The following is a 24,026-nucleotide window of genomic DNA, read 5'->3' as shown; positions in this document are numbered from 1 at the left end:
GAGCACATGCAGAGAATGCTTATTGAGGAGGAATGATTTGCCCATGGGTTAGTCACAATGTGCTTCAAAAATAGATGTTTAACATGAGGTGCAGCCTGGCTATCAAACAAGACCTGCCTGTTCAGGAAATCTTTCCAGAGGAGACACTGAAAGTTAGGATAGAGATAAGCACATTTCTTCTTATTTGCAACCTGAAAAGATTCCCATGGGGTGTGGTTTCACAATTAACTCCAGCCTGTCCTACCCAACCTTACCAGGAGAAAGGGTAATGCTGCCCTGCCTCTGACCAGGTGTACCTTTTCTCTCCCTGGTGCCTGTGCTAGCACCCATTTTCTAGATGGCCAGCCATATCTCTGTACTGAAAATTAACCTAGAAAAGGAAAAAAACCCATTTGCTTCCAGAGGGATCATTTGCCTGGTACAGCTGATGTCATCACTGCTCGAGTGAAGCAGCTGGCACAAAAAGGGGGTCAACAAGGGACTGTCAGCCAGGACTGCCCATTTTGGCAGTAGCATTTGACATCATGAAATTGCATGTTACATTCTTCTAAGTCACGGCAATGCAACTTACAGAGTCCCAACCCAGCAGTTGTAACATTTCACCCTTCTACCACATACCAGCAGCAGAGGTGCTCCTCAGAAACTGGAGACAGGAAAGAGCTCTGATCCGATGTAATCTAAGCTTTATCCCAGGAGACCCACATTCCATACAATGGGAGCTCCCACACAAGTCTCTGTCACTTTGAAGGTAAATGCTTCTAAATCTATAGTGTCTCCTTCACAAGAGAACTGAACTCTGCCAAGGAATGGAAGCACCAGAGTTTCCAAACCGGTAAAAATTAACAACTGTACACATGCTCCTAACTAAAGTCATTTCACCAGCAGTGTGATTTTAAAACAGCAAAGCTGAAGAATTTGTGGCAGGCTGATGGAAGTGCACGTGGCAGTGGATGCTGACAGTGTGCATAAGTTTGTCAGTGCACACACAGATGAATAAATATTATGTGTGCTTTTTTTTCTCTGCTTACTTCATCTGCAAAGGCTAGTTCCCTGTTCTGGGCAGATCATGGATGTTTTTGCAAATAAGAAAAACAGTAGAAAATACAGGCTGTATTTTTCTGCCTGTGAAGAGGATGGTCTACAAGTAAAAAAGGCAAGACAATAAAAAATAGAGAACATAATGGCAGTTGTTTTAACATGCTCTAATTGGGAGGATTTATGAGCAACTTGTACATGACAGTTGTCTCTAATAAGGATCTTCCCCATGCCCAGTGGTGAGACATGTATTTCATTTTGTTTCATTTTCCTGTACAGAGTGCATTCCCCAAATAGATCTCAGCATGAGTTACAACAGATGTTCAGCATTAACAAATGTGATCAAAGAACAACGCGGTTAGAAAAAGCATCACCAGGTTTGGGATTCTGCCTGTTCCCCTGCTGTTTGCCAGGGGGCTTGGATGCCGAGGGAAACTACGTTCCCCAGCAGGCCACGTGGCAGGCTGCCAAAAAGGTGTGTGGGTTGGATGGCAGAGAGCCACACAGGTGGTCCCTCAAAAAATTTTCTGATTAACTCCACAGCCACTCCTTTCCTCAGAAGATTTCAGAGTCCTTTGCACACATTCCTTAGCTCTGCATCAGATCTGAAGAGATTGGATCCATTTTACAGCTGGGAAAAGAATGTGAATAAATTGCCCAAAGCTCCAGAGTATGGAAGTAGCAAAACTGGGAATAGAACTGCTGCACTGCTAGCTTCCAGTTGGGTTTCAGATCATACTGTCTCACAAAGCAAGTACAGTTATTAGGGTACAAAACAGGTTCAGTTTAAAATTATGCCACTGGAGACTTCAAGATGAAAACAATACAGAGCCCCAAACCTTTCAGATTTCCCATCCAAGACAGAAAATGGAAAAGTTAATGAAATATCAAAAAGCATTTAAACAGAAGCCAGGGAGAGTCATTGCACCTGGTACCAGATTTGGAAAAGTACTGTAGCCTGCTCAGACACAGATGAAAATGGGTTTAAGGAAAAAGTTACATGCTTTTAGTTCAATGCTTTAAAATGACTTACACGCACATGTATTTGACAGAGACAAAACTACCAAATCCCACAGAGATAATGTCATAAAACCCCCTCATACCTGAAGGCACATTGCAGGCATACTTTTGCTAGTAAATGGAAATGAAGCCCTCAAAGCTATAGTAAACATTTGTAAAGATCTCAGTTTTTGTGCCAAGACTTCTCAGAATGCCTCACTGCTTCCCAAGTAAGAAAATTCCAGGTCACAGTCTAACCGTAAGTTCTCAGTTTTCTTTTGACTTACCTGGCAGCATCATGAACATCCCTAATTTTTTCTGAAAAGTTGAGAAGAGCAGCATCTTTCTTTTGGGCTTCCTGAAACAAACAGAACAAAACCAAAACACACAATCCATTAACATTCCACCACCACTGAGAAGTCCCCAAGTCCTGCAGTTCTAAAGCCTTTGGAAAATGTGTGTGTGTGTGTGTGTGGAGCGGGGGGGGTGTTGAGGGGAGGAAGGTTTCTCTCCTGCACTGGCTTTCTTCCCTTTTAATCCTAACACAATTGAGCAGAGGACACTCCTCAACAAAAGGCAGGGATCAGAACTGGAAATTTTAAACAACGGCTTCCGTTTTGCAGCGTGCAATAATAGCTGCTTCTGCCAGTGAACACAAGCCACATGTATTAATGGGGGATGTCAGGGAAAGAACAATTTACTGATGCCCATTGTTTGAGCAGATACAATGTTTCCTGCACAAACATCAATTAATACCCTAGTGTGAACTGACTGGAAATCTGTTAAGCCAGTTTGTACACAAATAACCTAAGTCACAGGCAGAAGCATTTAAATTCTCTCCCTTCCAAAATGAAGGTATTTGAAAGGAAGGACAAACAACTTGAAAAAAGTCTGCAGCAGCTTTAAGAATACAACTCAGTCACTGAGGAAACATCCAAAACAACAACTCTCTACCAAAAACAGTGCTCAAAACATTCAACAGGAAGACTAAAAGAATATTTATCAAGATAAGCCACTTCCACAGCATAAGGATTTACGACATTAAGAGAAAAGCTACGAAGAATAAGTTAGATGAAGGCAAGCTTTTACATAAAAGAATTAAGGTTTCCATGGGTTTCTAAATAGGATGACCAGACATAGGTAAATTGGTGAGTTTTGCAGCAGGAAAAACTGAAAATTAGGATCAAAGCTGTAAAAAAAGCTGCTTTTCCTGAGGTGCATGGTCACTTCTATTATCTATCATTTATGGCTGTACATTTGTAGCAGTTGCTTATACCAGCAAAGTATTTTTTCTGTACCAGAGCAACAAAATGCAGCAGACTCATCCCAGGTTTGTTTGCTTTTGTGTCCGCCAGCTTGAGTAGTGACGACAGTTTAAATCCAACAGCGTTGCCAGCATAACCTCCCTAAAAAGAAATGAGCAAACAGCTGAGGCATGACATCAACAGACTGCAATACTAACAAGGAAGTTTGATCAATCAGCCATTTCCATTTTAGATGTCACTTACCGCATTCATAATATTCCCAGCCTGAAGGACCAAGTGCAATATGGAATGCAATTCCTCACAAGTCATTAACTCTGTAAGGAACAAGAAAATTGTCATCTAAGAACTGTTTGCTTAGAAATACACAGTCAACTACCAAACTCCTCTTCAACTCAAGCTTTTAAAGTTGAACACTTTTATTATTTTAATGAGAAAATGCAAAAAACTGTGGGGAAAAAAACCAGTACTATACAATTTAAATTCACAAGCACGGTTGACAAGCCTCAAGTACAGTTCAGACTTCAGCTTAGCAAGTGTGTTATTTCCAAGGCAACCCTCAGCAGCTACCAAAGCGTTTGGGGCCTAATCCTGCAATGCAGAAAGTGTCTCATGCAAGTGGTTGCATGTCCTCACCACCTACTAATTCCAGCGTGAGGCAAATGTTCTGCACCCTGCAGGATCCAGTTGCCATCTGCCAGGATTGGGCTTTGGGCAATTATTCTTTTTTTGGGAGACTTAGCCATCAGGCCTGAAAAGTTACACAGGCAACGTTTGAATCTTCCTTGCTCAGCCCACTCTGACTATGAATCATCATTTTATTTCTGTATGGCAACCAAGTCAGGGCAGCATCTATTTTACTTCAGTCACACCAAGAATGATTTAGCACAAAGTTTACATCAGTGTGATGTAAAATCAAATGGAATAAAACTGCATTTCCATTTTTTTGCAAGATGCATAGTAGTGCTCTGTTTGACTTTGTACACCTTTTCACCCAGCCACTCAGCGAACACAAAACAACACGTGTGCCTGGAAGTCACCAGAGGGGTTGCCTTAGAAGACAGAAATTCAGAACTATAAAGAGTTAATGAATTGTCATTACTCAAGTGGCACAGCAAACCAAATAGCTCAAACTTTGCAAGTGCCCATACAGCAAGAAAAATAACGTGAGCTGGTTTTAGTGTGAGGTACTGTATTTTACACTGATGAACATCATAAAGGGTGGAATCCTTCTGACTGCAGTGCAAATAATTTTAAAAACTATTCTGCTTCGAAGTTGCCATTCTGTAATTTACACTGCTTTTAACTGCTCAACACAATACACTAATCTATCATTTTGGAAGCAGGCGGCCCTTGTATCTTTGGATTTCAGTATTAGCAGTCTACAAACATAGAGCTAATTAAATAAGCTTTGATCTAAGCAGCTACAGGTGATGAAGCGAGTAGGAAGAAAGAGGACAGAATACAAAAGAGAATACCAAGTTTCATAAGGCCAAGAGGAGAAGGCGACTTCTGAAGATTTTGCATAGTAAGAGCCTGCTCAGCGTCACCATGAGATACATCCATCTGCAGGCTAGATGAGAATCCATCAGGCTATTTAGACCATCCTAACCCTTAGTGATCATCAGCATTAGAATTTAAGTAAATATTCTCTCATCTTAATTAAAAGGAAAGAAACATAAGAGATAGGAATAGAGAAGTAGACATAATTCCTAAACAACTTCAGGCTATCAACAAACCTTTAAGTAAAAGACCTAATGGAGAAGAGCACATGACACAAGTGGACTGAAAACAGAGCTCAGTCAGTCTGATTTGCATGACTGGCCTGATGCAGGAGCTGGAGATCAAAGAGTCTCCTCTGGAGGGAATGAATCCATCAGTTCACAGATGTCCTGGGTGAAGGACATGAAGGACAATAGGGTGTGGCTGCTTTTATACATAACACGTTCCCTCACATATGTCTGTTGCTCTAAACACAAAGAACAATGATTTGAAAGAGATCCCAATAAAAGGCCACTACAGCTACAGCCTAAGCTAAGGCATGTTCTTCTGAGTTAATAACAACTAGCTCCATCCCCACACCAGTGGGAGAAACACACCAGGCTTTTTCCCCTTTCCCTTCACTAGAAATGCAGATCCTAAGTACTGGTGCTCACAGTTGAGTATTTCTACTACTAGTAGTAGTCTAAACAGTGCTCTAGTAGCCTGTCCAAAAACTGCCATCACGAGATAGGAATTTTGTAGAGAGAAGCAGGACAAACAGGCACTGGAGGCATTTGAAACTGTTTAACTGAAACTGGGAAAGAAACTCTTTTCCTGCAGAGTAGAAGACACCAGGTTACCTTATGAGTAATCAGCTGCAGCATTTCCAAACTTGTGAAAGTTAAAGAGTACAAGAGAAACATAGAGAAACACAGAGAACACCACCAGAGAACAAAGGAATAGCAATAGTATGAAGTCTGTACAATACAAATTTTTTGCCCATCAATGCTGCCATCTTAAAAACAGCAGCAGAGAAAGCTGGAAACTCTACAGTGATGTCTCTGGATCTCTGAGTGAGCAGAGAGGTTTAACACCACATTCAATCTGAGAGATGCATGAATGAACAAAATGTACTCAAAAGACAATTTATCCTAATTTTGCCAGGGACACCTTTGCTTCTGTCAGTTTCAGATACACTGCTTGTAAGCTTTGGTCATGAATTCACTACTAGTGTGTCTGAAGTGTCCAGATTTTTGATTTCTGGAAGAAAAGATTCACCAGGCACACCCTGATGGCATTTGTCAGAGGGGAGTTAGCTTCCTTTTAATAACTAGGGTACCTGAAATTCAAGCTCTAGCCTTCATAATGCAGACTAATTAACCTGTTAACAAAAACAAGAGTATTATGCATGTCCCAACATGCTTAATTACCTTTTGTGGCCCGTCTTATAATTTTCATGTCATCCTGTAGAGAAGCACAGGAGGGTGAGAACTCCCTCTCTAACACCATGGCTTCAATCCTAAGAGCGTAGCTGGAGCACACAAATAAACAGGTTTAGAACTGACAGCAAAAAGAGAACATTAATCGTGAACAGAATAAACCTACTGTCTCCTTACTTTGGCACCTGGATTAGTAAATACATGAAGGAATCAGCTTGAGACAGTTTTGATACATCTCCATCAAAGGCTTTTAATTTCTTTACCTAGAAAAGAGAAAAAAACACTAGCAAGGAATTTTATCAAAGATCAAGATTAACTTGACTTTGGATGGAAACACCTTGAAAAACAGCAAATTTAACAGGAGGCATTGGAGTCCATTCAGTGACTGACTGACAGGCCTCACACTTTCCAAGCTCCCGCATTTGCGCATATCACAGTCACAAAAAAAAAACCCCAAACCCAACCCAAACCAATATCATCACTCTCCTCCCAAAACCCTAGCTACACAGTTTGGTGGGAAAGATACAGTGCTATTGTTCTGATCAGCAATTCTGATTTCTGACCAATTCTCTCCAATTTCCAATTCATCGTTCCGATACCAGATCGGTAATTGCTCTCATCACTATGTTCAGGACACTGCTGTTCCAGCTGTTCCAGTTTCCCCAGAAGAACTGACTCTTCTTTCTGACTGGTCCCTTAGCTGTTCTCTAGCTGTTCACCCAGGAAACAACTGCTTAAGAGATGATCTGAAAAACCATCCTCAGAACTCATCTTCAACAATTGTAACGCACTTGGACAGAGCTTAAAAATTAACTGTGTTCACTATTTCCAGCATAGGACTGCCCACATCTCCTTGGCATAATGCAGCTGAGGTTTAATTTATGGGGGTTTTTTTCAGATACTTGCTTCAACCATTTCCTCTAAAACTCTCCTAAGAGGTTAATTTCATGGTCTTGAGTTGTTTTGGTTTATTTTCCACTCATATGAAATATTTTCAAAGAAAAACGCAATCTTGCATTTTAAGTCATTTGTTGTCACTACTTTGAGAACACCATTTACATGCAAAGGGAATATCACTGCATTAATTTTGTCGATCTTCCTTCCCAGCTCCACCAAAATCCATATATTTGCATGATCTGGAAGCCACTGATCTGCCCACCTACCTACTATTTGTTTATACAGAAGAACTGGAAAATACATGCACATACGCTTAAGCGTAACTGGAATTTCTTCCGCATCTTCCAACTCAGCAACTGTATCCAAAAGCAGAGCTCACTATCAATTATGCTGTTTCTTCATTCAAGCAACCAGTTCACACCCAGAATCAGTTTTATGTTCCCACTGATTTATAGCCCATCATCCTTCCTTTTTCTAACACTGCAGTTTAAGCGCTTTCACAACCACATCTACACAGATGGCCTTCAGTTTCAGAAAGCACATAAAGCTAACATGGAGAGAGGTACAGGGCATCAAGTTATTAGGTTGTCATGATTTAGCAAGATAGTTGTAGGGTGTTTTTAATCACTTAAGCTATTTTTCTGCTTTCACAGTAAAATAACAACTGACTTGTAGTGTAAGACAACATACGCTACGATAATTCAGGGATTTAAGACAAATTCTGAGCAAGCAGAAGAAAAGGATTTTTTTAACAGCTTTGTTCTGCTTTTTCCCCATTATTTTTCCACATAATAAAAAAATAGAAATTTTGAAAGCACATTAAGAAAAACAAAAAATCATAAAGCAAACCCAGAATAAAAACACCCACTTTTTCAAATAAGACAAACCCACAAAAACCACAAAAAACTCCAACAAAAATTATGTCCAAGAAAGAGAATTCTAATCAAAGAGCAATTTTTATTCAGACTAACTCAATATTCTAACATTGACACACACCTGCCCCTGTTTTATTGAAGACACTCAGACAGAAAAAAGGTCCTTCTAAAGATAAAGAGCATACTCATTTTTTTTGAGGCCTGAGAAAACTCCTCATTTACAGAGTCATTCAAAAGTCTGCCAACAAAATAACAGGAAAGACCAGACTTGACATTCCTGATATTTCTAAGGTGCTAAACAAGCAAGAAAGAAAAGCAAAATAAACACTTTTTCCTACATCATGAAGTGGGGAGTGGGAGACATCTATTATCTCAGTCAGTCTCTGCAGGTGTTCTTTAATGTAGCTTAAAAAAAAAAAAAGAGTGGTCTGCAACCCAAACAAGAGCTGCAAATTCTTCAGCCTTATTTTAGTATGTTGCAAGTATCAAAGTTGCCTGAAAAGGATACAGACATTCAGATGGAGGGGGTTTGAGGGGAAAGAGGTGAAAATAAACCCAGCCCACAAAAAAAGCCGCCCCAAATCACTAAAAGTCAAGTTTGTATAAACCACAGGCAATTACAGGAAGATGCAATTGTTAAGATTTAAATGCACAAAAAATGAACAGGAGATCTTGAGATACTCACAGGAATATTGATTTAATCATGCTATCTGTACTATATTTAAATATACTTTTGACAGTAAGTATCAATCAATGCTATTTATGTGCAATGTTAATTTTAGAGACACTGGATGAAATCTTTTCTTCTACCATATATGATATGATATTATGAAAAATGCCTGGAATGGTACAAGAGGGTACTAAATAAATCTAGAATTCATCCAGAGGAGGAACTTTCCTTTATGTTACAACAGAAGACATTGAGGAGAATGCCTTCTGATGGGTAGGATGAGGTGTGAATGTCACAATGCAAAAAGCTTTGGGCAGTAGTCAACCCAAAAGACAGTCTTATATAATCAGCCTTAAATAAAAGACACGAAGATACACGCTCACGGGTGAGTTACACTTTTCCCAGCCCACATCAGCCACCTTAACCCCCACTGTCTTTGCTTTAGATGTCCAAAGCTACATTTGTAAGAAACAGAAAAGAGGACAGCAACTCATTCCACAAGCAGACACACTGAAACCTGTACAGAAGAGTTGTAAGGTCCTTTTCAGCTTGTGGAATTAACCACAGGGCAGCCTAGTTCTCCATATGGGCCTGAATTTTTGACACAGCAAATTAAATCCTGTGTTAACTTGGCCTTAAAGCAGCAAATAGTCATTGGAATAGCTAAGGTAAAGTTGGGACAATAATTTATTTTGTTTTCCCTCTTTATGATAAATTCCATAACTGAAAAAGACCAGTAGAAGAACAGTTATATTACCATGAAGGGAGGGGTGGGGGTGGGGTGAGAGTGGGGGAGTTATTTGACCCAATACTACCTATAAACTAAAAGAACAAATCTTCTGAACCAAAAAGCTAAAAGCTACTAAAACCCAATTTGGATGGCTGCCCCTACACATTCCGAGAGAGGCTACTCAAAAAGCCTGTGGGATTGGCATCTCCCCTCTGCAGCCACGCTGTCCAAGCCCTCCCAAAGACAGCTCAGATTCTCTGATGACTCCTAGAAGTGGGGGCCAACTTCAAATGCCAAATGCAGACAGGAACTGCAAAGAAACTATGGGGACTGACAAGTGTTCACTGTTCATCACATTAACAGATGTAGCAGATTTATAACTGGTCTGAGAGCACAAGAGTCCTAGAAAATGTGGTTTATTTTAAAATGACAATGAGTATGTCTATCAGGTCTGGCCCTGTTCAAGCAGAACAAAGTCTTTACACAACAGCATGCAGCCACATACCGAGATATGGCAGTGTAATGTATACACATCAGAGAGCATAATTAATGCTCAAGTTCTGTGTTACTCAAACTGGGTGCAGAGTTACTACCTTAATTTTTCATTGCATTTGTATATATTTTCATCGTATTTGTATATGCATGCCCATGTGCACAAAATCAGATTTTGGATACAGAAGGTTCTCACATATGTAATTTGCTTCATTTTAAAAGCAGTTATGAAACAGAGAAAGCCTGATCTTTGATTTGATTTGTGAACAATTGGAGTAGATATGCCTTTTGCAAGTATCTCATTATTCCTCAAAGACAGAAAAGCTACTGCATTCCTCCCACTCAAGTTTTCAGTCATTTTTAAGCTGCCAGTAGCACTTATTTACAACTAGTGGGATCTTACTTTATGGCATAAAACAGGTAAGTTGCACTCCTGTGCAGGATCTTTGAAGAGTATGAACCAGTAAACCACTCATCCTTATATATGCTTGTAACTATTTCAGCCCATTCCAATCAAATTAAGTCAAATATTCCACACATTACAAATAAATAAGTAAAGCAAAGTGTAATAATCCAGAGGACTAAACATTTTCTCTCTCTTTTAGTATTTCCAAACCATTGCAAACATTCAGGGCACTAAAGAAAAACAAGAGTTAAAAAAAAATACCGAAACCCCAAAAGGCATCACATTGGGATCCAACTACAAGAGTATGTGGGAAAGCAGCTAACATACTAGGTTGGGAGGTACCGAGGGCACATGCCTGGGCAGTGGCAAACCTCTATCAGCAGATGATAAAAAGGAGAAAAACCTGCAGCTATCTTAAGGGACCAAAAAGGAAGCAGGAGATGAAAGCCACGAAGAATGGTCAGCGTTAACACTGAACTGGCTGGGAAAAGGAGGGGGCACTTAACTACACAAACATGGTTTAAAAACAGTAGAGATGACAGACAGAAACAATTCCAGTAAAGCAGGTGACAGATGACTAGGGTTTTAGAACAGTATAAAGACAGGTTTGAGACACTGTAAAGGAAGTTAAGACGTTGCGTTGATAACCTGGGCGTGCGTGCGTGTGGGTGAGCTGATTAGCAGCTCGATACGCTGCGTATATTTAAAGTACAAATTCTGGCTATTCTAGCTCGTTAAACACTGGACTCCCTCAACTTTTACCAGCCTGGGCCTGCTCAAGAGTGCACTGATATGCACATAAAAGCAGCTAAAAGCTTCTCTGCTTTGGTCAGGATTCCAGTAAATGACAGCTGCCAGCCATTTTAACAGAGTATCATTAAGAAACAGCTAGGAACCACTTCTGGAGCTATATAACAGAGATGGACATTGCTTCAGTCAAGACTAAGGCTCCCTGGAAAAAAAAAAAAAACAACAGAAGCTGTAAAAGGGATGATGCAGAGAAGATTCCAAATAGGTATTTCTTCCTCTTTCAAAACTGCTAGCCACAGAAAGAAAAACAGAAAACTTGTAACAAGTTATACAAAACCACTGATCGTATCTCACTTGTTCATGTATTAAGAATTTTTATACCTTTTCTTGGTCAGTATTTTAACCACCACATGATGGCTAAGATGGTGCCACACCCACAGCCCTGCACAAAACAGTGAGTAGAACATTGCAGCAAGTTCCAGGTTTGCCAGCTTCAAGAACTTGGCAAGTTTTTTCGATTAAGCACTTGAAAATATCCAAACGTTTTGACAAATGACCTCACAGCCGTGCCAGTATTTCAATAATGGTCTTGTTCGGTTTGACAACAACGCCCAGCAAAGAGCAGGTATTTGCCATTTAGATACAAAAATCCCAACACCTTTCAGAGTTGTTGAGGTTTTTCATAGAGAAACAGCTAGAAAATTACTAGCACTGACACCTATTTCTGCATGTAAAGAGTTGCCACGTTACAACACTGCAAAAAGAAAGAATAATTTTGAAGTAACAAATGTTAAATGTATTTGTTAGCCTGGGTGCTCAGTCTCCATTGTCAAAAAGCTGTTCCATCTCAAAGACGCTGGATCAGTTGCCTGATATAATACAGACTGAAATGATGTAAAATGTCACATACCTCAAACTGGTCACCAGGGGAACATTCAGGTAACGTGACTATACATCATAACACTTCTAGATAAGATAAGGCTGGAGTGCAAAGCCAGTGTTTATTCACACTATGGAAACTGTAAATGTTGCTGGTAAAAAGAAGAAACGTGACTGTCCAGGGTTGCCCTTTCTATAGCTATAACCAGGAACAGTGTTCCTCTCTCCTTTCTTTCACTTTTACAGACGAAGGATTTATTGTACTCTGTAAGAGAAAAAGTAGAAGACATCTCCAAAGACAATTACTGGGGTGGAGCACACACCTGGCAGGGGGTACTTGGCATTCCAACCTTCAGAACAACTGTGCTATTGGGAAACGTGATCGTAGATACCCCAGCTGCTGAAGAGAAGAGTAGACAAAGCGGGACTGCAGAAGCCCACCCATGGTTACACCAAGACATGTAACTAACAACTAACCTTTGAGGATCTGACTGCTTAAGTCTCTGCTCAGAGCAGTTCTCAACCTGTACAACACCACAGCAGGTCTTCAGGGGAATGGGAAGTATCTAAGTGTAATCCCAGGGAATCCTTGCTGAGGACAGCGGCCACATTCTGCAGAGGCAGGCCCATGTGATGACACCTTGTCATCGCACTCATATGGTATGACATGCCAGTCAGAAAGAAATTAGGGACTATCCAACAGAACAGGGAACAGCAAAACAATTAACACCCCTTCATCTGTTATCTCTAGTGATTCTGAATTATTTGTATGTGGAGAGGAGCCATATAGTCCTGATAGATTCCCCTTAATTCTGATGGCTTTCCATTAGCAAATGGCGACATGTGACTCACTATTCCAGGAGACAGGTATTCAGACCAAGAGGCAGATAATAAACTAACAGGAAAAAAGGGATGTTCAAGGAGAACAATGAAAAAGACACACCACAAAAGCTCTGAGGGAGAACAAAATTTTTAACTGACTGCACTAAAGTTTTAGGAGCCACAGTAGCAAACGAGTAACTGGACCTACTTATTCTTTGAACACTTGAAACATGAGGACATGAAGGCACCAAAACTTTGTTCCACACCAGCAAAAGTATCACTCCCTCACAGATCTTCTGCCCACACAGTCCCACCCTGCTGCCCATCACCCCCATGTCCACCGTCCACCCCCCACCCGCTCCCCCCTAGCTCTGGCAGGGAAACTCACAAGAAGTTCAACAATTAGGGAGAATAACAAAGGGAAAGGAGGTCTTTCCTCTTCCTGGTGGTGAGCTAGGAGATCTCTGAAGCATGGAATTAAATATTCACAACTCCCTGCTGCACACTAGGAACAAGCCTCTCAGCAGCCATCCCTTGGGAACAGTAACAAATCTAACATCAAATGCCCCTTAATTTCAAGTACTCCTCTGCACCATAAAATCTCTTCTATTAATTTCTCAAGCGCCTCCTTAAAAGCACTTCTTAAGTGCCCTGGCCCCACTATCTTGAGGGGCAGGCCTGTTGTCAAATCATCAGCTAGGAAATAGATAAACCTTCTAATTCTTAGCAGCATCTATCAAATATCTAAAGTGTCTAGCTGAGTATTACAGATACAATTCTGATAAAATTCAAACAATTTACAGTACAATTCTAAATGACAACATTCAGATCAGACAGGCATATGCTATTTCAAAGATATTCTACTTGTAAAATAACCGCCGAGCTCTAAACCAGAAAGAGGAAGAGAAGAAAAACTACCTTCCTTTCAGTCTAATTTGCTGAATATGCACAAAGTTAACTAGGATTCACTTTCTTTTAAGTTAGTATGTTACTGTTCTCCAAGTTTCAGAAGGAGAAAAGAACAGGAATATGTACTGAAATTCAAACTAAGAGGGAAGGGGGGGGACAGTTTTGAGCTTGCAGAACTATCGTCACCTCTTTCTTTTTTTCAGACTAATTAATTTCAACTTGTTGATACCCCTCGACTCTAATATATAATAAATATAGTAACGTAACAGCTTTTAGAAGAATCCCTGCAAAAGCAGACCCATTTTGGGTTATATATTTGACAGAAAAATAACACAACATCTTTTGCTGTTGACTGAATCTGAGATTTGCTGCTGCAGGGAGGAAACAGAGTGCTCTGACAGTATGACCTTGAAGTGGTAAAGCATGTGAGTTAAGGTTGATCTGTATGTGGACCTTAACTAGCAATTTCCCAGGTTTCAGCCATCACTTTGATGTGAAGCACTCAAGCAATTCTAATGCTAATTTTGTCAAGTTTGTGGTATACATTTCTCTCAAGTACATACAAATGGGTCAGTGCAAATATTTGAACAGACAAGGAACTGTGCATCATTAAGCAGGGCTCCCAGGTCAGTCCATGAAGCTTCACCTCTTTAATTATGTGAATGGACTTGAGGTTTGGGGCCTTGAAGGGAGAAAGCAGCATTTACATGTCTCCTTTGAAGCACTAAGACATGTTGGCAAATTCTATGGGTGCTGCACAGTGGAGCAGCCTTTCTGTTCTGTTGGAACTCAATGACTAGGGCCCAGGATCCAAGATGCATCAAGCATGCAGCAAAACAGAAGGGAAAAAAGACAGTAAGAAGCACAGGGGTACCAAAATTCAACTCAGAGGCACTGCAAGGGGAAAGCATGAGGCAAGTGCCAAGAAATTAAACTTAATTTGATTGCACTAGGATATACTTTGATTCTGAGTTTTCTGACACCTCTAAAGCAGAGTTATCTGCACACACGGGGGTGGGTCCAGGTCTTACTGAAATGTTTATGGTACAAAAGGGACATAAGAGAAACACAAATACCCTATATCACCACTTTCATTAAGAAGCACCTTAAAAGTAGGTGAAGTTACTTGATGTTAAGAGAATGACTACGCTGCAAGCTCAATATCAGATGTCAAATGAGGATTAAAAACTTTTGCACTCAGTGGTTTACTATGCCCTGGCCTCAGGAAGGCTTTGGGATTCCTCTCATACAGACCTTCACACTGGAATCCCAGGCAGTAGAACTCTACAAAAAATAACTGTCTTGTAAAACAAGCATTTACCTCCTCTGCTTCTGGTAATAATTTAAGAAATTCATGCAGCAGTTCAGAACCATAGGGGTCACTTCTTCCATGATAAATATCTTCAATGATGGATTCAGCAGACCTTGAAAACACAATTCAGCATACACATTTCTAACACTTGCAGGGCGAACAAATCACACATATTGACAAAACCAAAAAACAAAAACACCCAATGCATGCCTAGGCTGCTCAAAGGAATTGTAATGAGGTGATGTATCAGTGTCCACGGCAGCATTGTTCTAACACCACTTTCAGTGATGCCTTAACTGAAGGGCAACATTATCAATGAATAAAGACAGCATTGGAACAGCTTGCTCTTAAACTGAAACTCCTCACCTCGCCCTTTTCTATTAATTCTTTATAAACAAGGGAAGCCAGTGAAAAGCAGCTCTCATGCAGTATTACATTAGATATAAGGGCTTCCGTTAACTATACCTGAACTCGCTTCAACTGGTTAATTGGTGCCAAGTCTCAATGGCAGATCAGAATATTAGAAAACAAATTATGAAATGCAATTACTTATGACAAACCTGCACAGAACTGTAAACTCCACAAAGAACAGAGCACAATATGCAAGACAACTGATGAGAAACAGAAACAATTGCATGCAACTGTTGCTTGCACTAGGTGCATGGAAAAATCAAGTCTTACTTTTTGAATTGTTTGAGAAATATCCCAATGTTCATACTTCTTTTTGCATCCAAAATGGAAACCTAAGAGAGAAAGCAAGAGAGATTAATCTACCAATACCTAAGACAACAGCATATAAGGCAGGTATCTTTTTTTTTTGTTACACATAATTGGTTTGCAGTTGTCACCAAATCACAGGCCAAATGAGTACACAGAGTCACTTCTTACCAACAAAGATCATATACTGCAGAACTAGCTTTTCCCAGGGAAATACACAGCACACCCACAATCTCATATCAAGTGAAGCAAAAAAACCATAGCAACATTTATAGAAGAAAAGAAGCAAGATAAGTTCAATTTCACTACAAAGTAAAACCACTCTTGCTTATTTCATAACACTGCACCTTGCAAAATGTTGCTTATCAAGTAATACATTGCATTGCATTTGAAGCCCTCATGGTTAGTGAGCACCACACTTCAAAACCCACGAATGTCAGAGGGTTTTTAACCAAGGTGAGGATGGGCTTTCTAGGCAGAGGCCAGTACACACTCCTGATTTCATTCCCAACTAACAGCGGCGCTGATCTGTGGAAAGGTGAGTGAGTCCCTCTTGAATCGAAACCTGAGACAGATAATGCTCAAATCTGTTTGCTTTATCTAGAAGCAAACAGAAACCCATAATAAAATAACAACAGTCTCCCTCACTTTATATTTTAAAATTGATTTGCTATTTCACTTTACATATACAATTCTGGAAATTAAACAGAGAAAAGAAACCACTGTAACTTTTTACCCAAATTAATGAACAAAAAGTTAAATGGAAGTGTTAATTCTTGCTATACTAGCTTTTCTCCTGTAACAACACACAAATTCAAACCTGAGACGTTTGCCCTGCTTTAGTGAATCACATCCTTGAGGTTAAAATTTCACCACAGCTGTTTTGGTGGTAACAGCTACAAAAGTCATGAGATTTACAAGGACAAGAGAATTGTCTCATATTGAGTGCCACCAGACTGCTGCAATAAAACAACTTGTTACACACAGATGTTAAGACTGCTGTTGGGCTCCATGATGCTTGAGGTTTTGACAACTGGAAAGGTGTCTTGACCTCTGTGACAGTACACGAATTAGAAACACATAAACAAATACAGTGTCATGAAATTAAATCAGCCTGCAGACAGCTGGTAACACTGAGAGCAGAGGTATAATTAATGCGCTATCCTCAACATAAGCCCAGGAGACAGCCTCCTCATCTGCTGAAGAGTCAAATCAAAAAGTTTTCTGAAATTTTGGAATTTCCACTCTCTCCTGAAACCAGCAAAGACTCGAAAACACAGGAAATATCAGCACATTAGGTTTAATTAGACGATTGCTAGCCTGAAGCCCTTCAGTTTCAGCATAGGCAAAGATAAGAGGACAGACTGTGGCTTATTCTCCTGTTATCTTAGGAGTTGAGGGGCCTCCAACAGATCATTAAGGGAAAGCCCCTTAACACAGGACAGGTTCAACTATCTCTTCCCTTGCAGTATCTAATCTTTTTCGAATGTTTTACTGCAGGGACCTCTCAATGACCTCTCAAACTGCAGCTCCAGTCTCCAGTTGCTCCGCTGGCTCCTAGTTCTCTCATTTCTCATTACTAGTTTAAGACTATAAGCTTTGTCATTGTGACTTGGCTTTTCATTTGTTGGGGTTTTTTTAAAGCATATTCACAGTTAACCTTCTGTACATATTATTTTCAGTCACAGTTACAAGAAGCCTGACCAGCAGCCTGGTAAACCTTTGGTTCCCATGGCACAACTCAGATTTACAGTACAAGCTCAAACAAAACTAGAGAAATTTTTAACATCTTCCCTTAAAGAAAAACAACATATGGCAGCATATACAGCTGCATTTGCCTTCTCACCACAACATAAAAATGTCATAGCTGTTCTTAAGTACAAGGATCTTACCACATTTCTTGCTCTGCATATGACTGTACTTTATTGCTTTTCTCTGATTTTTTTCAAGCGCACAATCAAAACACGTGGCTCAGTTTTCAGTCACTCTTTGCTTGGTGTCCACTTCAACATTATCAAAACCACCTGAAAAGCTGTCATTACTTGACTACCTTCCAGGAGTTTCCAGATAGGAGCATGAGGAGGAGAAAAGGGGAACACAGCAGATATTCCATAAATACAAGTTCCTACTTCTTGCTCACCAATACAGTTATCTTCCATCTCACATTCAGTTGCATTTTAGATTCATAATCTTGGCCTGGACATCTGCTTGTAATGTCTGCTTTTCCTCTCAACAGAGTTTTCATTTGATTTTGTCCTTGCAGAAAGCTGTCTGTATATGACTTCCTACCAAGCTGTTGCTTTTTACCCTTTAAACATTCTCAAATTTTCATAAAGTCTGCTCAGTCTGCTCCCATCTCCTAACCATACATACCTTCAGCACCAGTGCCTGCACACCATGTTCTAAAATTGCTGTCCGTGACCTAAAGAGATTTTAAAGTGCTGTCTACCATTAATACCCTTAGACTTCTTGACTCAAAAAGTTAGACTGTACTGTAATTAACAATTGAGAGCAGACTTTTCTAGTCTCACTGGGCTCCTCTATACCAAAGAAAACTCTCATATGGTTCTTTATGATTTGATTTAGATAAATTCAGGACAGCTTTCTCCAACTTCAACGCTCCTGCCACAGAAAACTTTTAAATTTTTGTTTATGTTATTCTGGAAATAGTACAATTCTCTCAGACACTTTGCACAATCTCAACACCTACAGTTTGCCAGCCAACACAAGTGTCACTGCCTCACACACTTGCCACCTCTCCTTCATAAACAATGCAATCTTCAAAGCAAGGACAGCTGGTTCACTTATGAGTCTGCTTCTCATCACCATGGTATTCAACTCAGCATATTTCTGAATTCTGCAGCAGACATGGATCATGTGGGGTAATAACAGCATCAGTTTGACAAGTGTTTATCCACCACCGTAGTATTCACTGTTTTAGATGCATTAAGGGAAGGGGGAAAATTAGCTTGAGTACCACGGTGAAGCTGTGATGATGGTAAGAAGAAATCTACTCAACACAAATTTGCAATCAACACAAAAGATTCAGAGGAGTTTTCTGGGAGACACAAAAAGCCCCACATCAATACTGGCTTTGTAGTGACTGCAGAAATGCAATAGGTGTTTCTTAGCATGAGACTGTGAATGAGGAACAGGAACACAGCAAATTGGATTTACAACAGATTAGTGAAAGCAAAACATTACATGTGTTCTTTGGATAAGAACAGCAGGGTTTCATATGGCAGGATACAGTGTACAAATTACAGCAAGTGCGGACCAGCCTGGTGGTGCAGGCTGGATGCTGGAGGTTAGGAAGGATATAAACAACTTCCTGCTTTGGCTTCCACTTCACAACACACTAACCCTCACTGCTGAGTTTAATAATCCGGACTCTCCTGTCCAAGCCCAGAGTGGCTGAGGAAAGGTGCCCTTCTGCAGTGCAGCAGAATGAACCTCGCAGCTGACTACAGGGCTGTCCCGCTGCATGTCATCCTCTCTTGTCACGTTCCTAACCTGCTCTTTCCCTTAGGCAGGTATTGCTACTCATCTCATTGGCTTTTTTGCTGTGTTAGTCCTCTGGTGGATTAACAGGTTGAATCAGCTCTCAAGAAGGTGGAATGAACATCAGAGCCAACACAAGGAAAACAGAGAGGGCATGGTTAGGAGAGGCATCCTGTTTGCCCCTTCCATCCTTCTCTCTCCTCCTCTCACTAGCCCCTTGCACAGGCTCTGGAATTCACTGCATCCTCTTGCAAGCCACCAAAATAGCAGGAAACTACACCAGTAGATAACAAACAAAAAAACCCAACAGCATTCTGCTGAGGTACTCAAATATGTTTACAGACGGTCCAATATCTGCCAGAGCACAGATGGTGGGAGGTGAGGGACAAGAGCAGAGGTACAGTTTGAAGGAGAAAGCAAGACCAGCCTTCCTAGTTTGTCAACAAATTGTTCCACCTGCTCCACTGCCAGGCTAGCTACAGCCTAAGTGAGTGTATGCTGTACTCAACTGAGGAACCACTAAAGGACGGGGAAAGTAAATTGGTGTGTAAACTTAGCTTTACACCCCCTATTTTTCAGAGGCTCAAATTACTGAAACCATAGGGCAAATTAAGCCTCCAGTCAAAGAAACACATTAATTAATCTCCTAAGGGTTTGGTGAGGAATTGTTTACAAAAAGGAAAGCATTTGCCGTAGGAGTTTGACTCAACTCTCAGAAGGGACTTCTGTTATAATGATGATGTTTAGTGCTAAGCCTCCAGAATTGGGATTCAATAACCTGAGCTGGGCATCTAAATTTCCTGTATAAACAATGGGTGAGTGAGAAGTTAATAGGACATGCAGTATTTTAAGCTCCAACATGAAGAGAATCCTTCTTCCACAACGGCTCATGATTTCATAATCAAGAACAATCTCTGGAGAAGGTATGAAACCCTTATCTCCGCCACAGCCTCTGGAGGAGTGCCCTCAACCCTGGCTGAAGAATCTCTGGCCACGAGCTGTGGTACAGCACTTCAGACATCTCCTGTTTGTTAGAGGGGTTTTTTAAATTTTGATCTAAGTGTAACTTGAACTTAGGCACTTGAAGTTATCGTGAAAAATTGTTGTTGACATACTAAGCCAACTAGACTAATTCCACTATGTAAACTCCAAAGAACATTTTTCACTGTTAGACCAAAAAGCCCTTTCTCAAATCACGTGTGTTTTACACAGAAGGAACAGAGGTATCGAAACACAAAAGGTCTTGTCACCCTTGCCCGGCCAGGCCAGCGACGCAGATAGGAACTGAAGTAGAGCTTCCTCAACCCCGTGCTAAGACTCTCTCTACAAAGTGACAGGGATGCTGCTGTGTACCTCAGCCTGCGGCCACTCCTTTCAACCTCCATAGATTTTCTGACAGTGAACTGAGGATAACCATCATGTGCTAAAGCTAGTGAGCAGCAGCTGACAGCACCGATGACAAAAATCACAAACACTGCTGATGCCTCCAATCTCCATACCCTTCCTGAATGATGCCTGCAGTAATGTTAAGCATGTGAGCTGTTGCATATCTGTGCTTCCGCACTTCCAGTAACACACAGCTCTTCAGGATTATCTCCTTCCCTCCTAGCTAAGCAGTCAGCACTGCAAAGTCCATTAACACACAAGGACTTGCTCACCGCTGTCTGACACACTGCTGCGGCATGCTTGACAAAGCTTAGCAACGGAGTCAAACATTTTGCCACTTAAGCAGCATAACTCAGAGGCAAATCCGGTTGCCTCACTGCCTGCCACGTGCAAAGGCACCGTGGGAGCCCTGAACCAGGGTGGGTGGGCACCTATCAGCTCCAGGTGGATGCACAAAAACATGAACTTGTAGCAAGGCAGGTTTTTGTTTCCACGGCACTGACTGTATCTTGGAGAAAGCCCTGGAAGGGGGAGCTTCTAAGGAAACACATGGGGCCGGAGCTGTGTACACCTGTCAGCGGTACAGGAAGTCCACCCACTGCAATCCTGATTCGAAGATGAACACAACCTGAGAACAGCGCAGAGGTTAATGACTACCTCTGACGATAGCCCAAATTATTCCTTCCCGATGTCAGGGTTTCGGAGGCTGCAATACACATGCCTGTTTTAAACCCCTTATTTTAACCTCTGTACAACATGCACACACTATCAGCACACTGGCTTCTCACATCATCCACACTGACGTTATTTTGACTTCTCCTGAATCCTCCAAGATGCCCTCAACTTCCACTTCCAATTTTCTCACTAAGAACCGATACATTATTACATCTCAACCCTCTGCCCTCTGTATTTTCTTTACAAGTTCACATGCATGTGGACACACTCTAGTGATTAAATCCACATTTCAACCCTCTGATTACTTCAGAGAAAGATCACTTGAAACAATTCAATTCAGGCCTCACAATGAGGCTGTCTATACATCAGGATTTAAGAACAAGGAAAGTTACTTATCAGCGCGCTGCAGAGAGTCTGAACCTGAAAGTGCTTGGTACGTAACTTCCCACCACCAGAACACAAATCAGTAACAATCCTCAGATCTCCTTGGAAGGTTATTTTAGCATCCAGAAAAAGCAAGTTTTCATTAGTAGGAAAGCAACCTTTATGAAAGCTGAAACTTTAAACCTATTTCAATTAATTAAGAAATTCCCTTAATCACTAGACTATGTTTTATTTCCTTGCTGTCATACTGGTACTTCCCTTCCTGATGTCTCTAGGACATCAAGGATATATATACAGCATTAACCCTTGCAACAGGATTGATTCTCCTCCCTCTTGCCTGGTGCACATTTGCATACAGGACATCTTGTTTGCACCATGGACACAACAGAAGAGCTGAAGAGAAAAGTTACAGTATACCTATGTTTCACACTGAAAACTCAAGGGCTATCCAACATGAGTAAACACAGATGCCTTCCACTTATTTATATTTATTTTAACAGGTGATCAAATCACAGCTCTTATCAAGTTAGAATAATAAAGCACCACTAGCTCTTAGAAAAACAAATGTATGCCACTAAGAGCAAAGAGTTTATCCTCCCCATGGTTGCCCTCTCCTTCAAATCAAGACAAATGTGCTGTAAGAGTGAAATATGACAGAGAAAAAGGCAAGTCAGAATTCACACCAATTCCTACAGCGTTATGTAAAAGAGAGGTTTTATTTCAATTCTTACCTCCTCTTTAGACTCTTTAAATGAAGACTTTAAAGATCGACTTCGGAGGTCCTGAGGTTTGGTTTCTTCCTGCTGCCCAAAAAGTTCCTCAATTGTCTTCGTATCAATCTGATACTGTGGCCTTGCAGCAATCGTCCAGATGTTGTTTTTACCGCGGACCTGTTCTTCAGGAATAGTTTTCCAGAAGAAGCTTCGCATTCGCTTTTTTTTGCCATGGCTGTCATGCCCATTTATCAGCTGTGGGGGCAGAGGTATGTTTGGCCCAGGCAGTGGAGGAGGGGGTGGTGGTGGGGGCGGCATCCCCGGGGGAAGCGGAGGGGCTGGGGGTGCCCCTGTGAGGGGACATGGCGGAGGGGGCGGTTGTGCCGCAGGCTGAGCAAGTTGAGATGCGGTCGTCGTGTCCTCGTTCATTAATCCCGCTGCATCTGGAATAGCCCCATTTTCTTTATCATTGACCAAGGAGAGACAATTCATAACATGCATTTTACGGCCTCTCCAGAGAGGAGAGCGTTACTTCCTTGGATCGGTCTGACACATGGAACAGAGAGTGCAGCAGCAGCAACGGTATCACACGCTCTCAAACTCGAGTCTGCCAGCAGCACCAACGCCAGAGGGGACACTGTACCATCTTCGCAACCTACAGCAGAGGACAACAGGGAGACTCAGATCAGAGACTGGGCATTGGTCCTCGCGCTGGAAAGACACTGAAATGAAGGGGTAACAGCTAACAAGTTTTAATGCAGAAAGGAAATGTGGTGAATCAAAAGTCTTTCCCAAGGCAACTGTGTAAAACGTATCCACACCAAGGTTTCAATTGGTTCTGGGTACCTGGATTTCAAGAACATACATAAAAATAAGACTACCTCTTACATCGCCCACAGTAGATACCAAACCCGCCTATTAATCTCAGTTCAGTTCAATGTTCTAAGAGAATGCATTTATCCCAAATTATTAAAACAAACAAGCTTTGTTTCACTGCTAATTTTTAATGGTGATTACACACAGTTAGAAAATATAACTACTAACCGTGGTATTGGATTAAGTGGATATACCAGACCCTGTTTGAATCCTTTTAATTCACAGTTTAAATCCAAGCTGCATTCAGAAAATAAATAGCATGTCGATGATTTAGTGCTCTAGCCTAGTCTGCTGCTTTATTGCCTTTGTATTTTTCACACAATTGTCAAGGAGGGCAAAGCCAGCATGCAGCCCCTAAACTCTGTGTTCACTGAACATAAAAGTATGGTATTTGCATTTTACCATTCCTGGTCTGGTTAGACCACCTGCCAAAACACACTAAGAGAAGGCAGACCACACTCTGATTAAGCTGCCACTTATAATATAGTTCACCTTCTAGGTTAATATCACCAGTTCAATAAGCAGAGAGAGAGACAGAAATGCCAGAGGAGCTGATAGGAATGGTAACCTACACATCTTAAGCACTGTACATATGCAAAGCTTTAAATATTTAGGAAAACTTTTACATCTAGATTACCTCAACAAGCAGTTTAACAGGAATCACAATCGGTTTGAGCATTTTTTCTTACACTGCCACCTAGCAAGTGAAGATGTTGCTATTGACAGTAAACCTTCAAGTATGACTTCCATGGAAAGCACAATTCTGACAAGTCAAATCTATTAAAACAGATTTACCTCATAAGCCTCAGAGAAAA

General features: G+C 41.0%; 1 protein-coding gene across 1 annotated transcript in view; it reads right to left on the bottom strand.

The window, feature by feature from the left end:
• FHDC1 (FH2 domain containing 1) overlaps positions 1-22,836 on the bottom strand; it is a gene marked incomplete at both ends in the record, with an annotated part of 30,579 nt that extends 7,743 nt beyond the window's left edge. Inside the window, 8 exons of the mRNA XM_084263085.1 lie at positions 2,322-2,392; positions 3,333-3,440; positions 3,543-3,613; positions 6,209-6,309; positions 6,395-6,480; positions 14,969-15,071; positions 15,641-15,702; positions 22,354-22,836. Coding sequence (XP_084119211.1) covers positions 2,322-2,392; positions 3,333-3,440; positions 3,543-3,613; positions 6,209-6,309; positions 6,395-6,480; positions 14,969-15,071; positions 15,641-15,702; positions 22,354-22,836 — 1,085 coding nt within the window. The remainder of the gene's footprint in view (positions 1-2,321; positions 2,393-3,332; positions 3,441-3,542; positions 3,614-6,208; positions 6,310-6,394; positions 6,481-14,968; positions 15,072-15,640; positions 15,703-22,353) is intronic.
• Between the last annotated feature and the right edge of the window lie 1,190 nt (positions 22,837-24,026).

This window comes from Gallinula chloropus (genome assembly GCF_964237585.1).
Source record: "Gallinula chloropus genome assembly, chromosome: 4".
NCBI lineage: Eukaryota > Metazoa > Chordata > Aves > Gruiformes > Rallidae > Gallinula > Gallinula chloropus.
The sequence above is the reverse complement of the archived record's forward strand: the minus strand, read 5'-3'. Positions and strand labels throughout refer to the sequence as shown.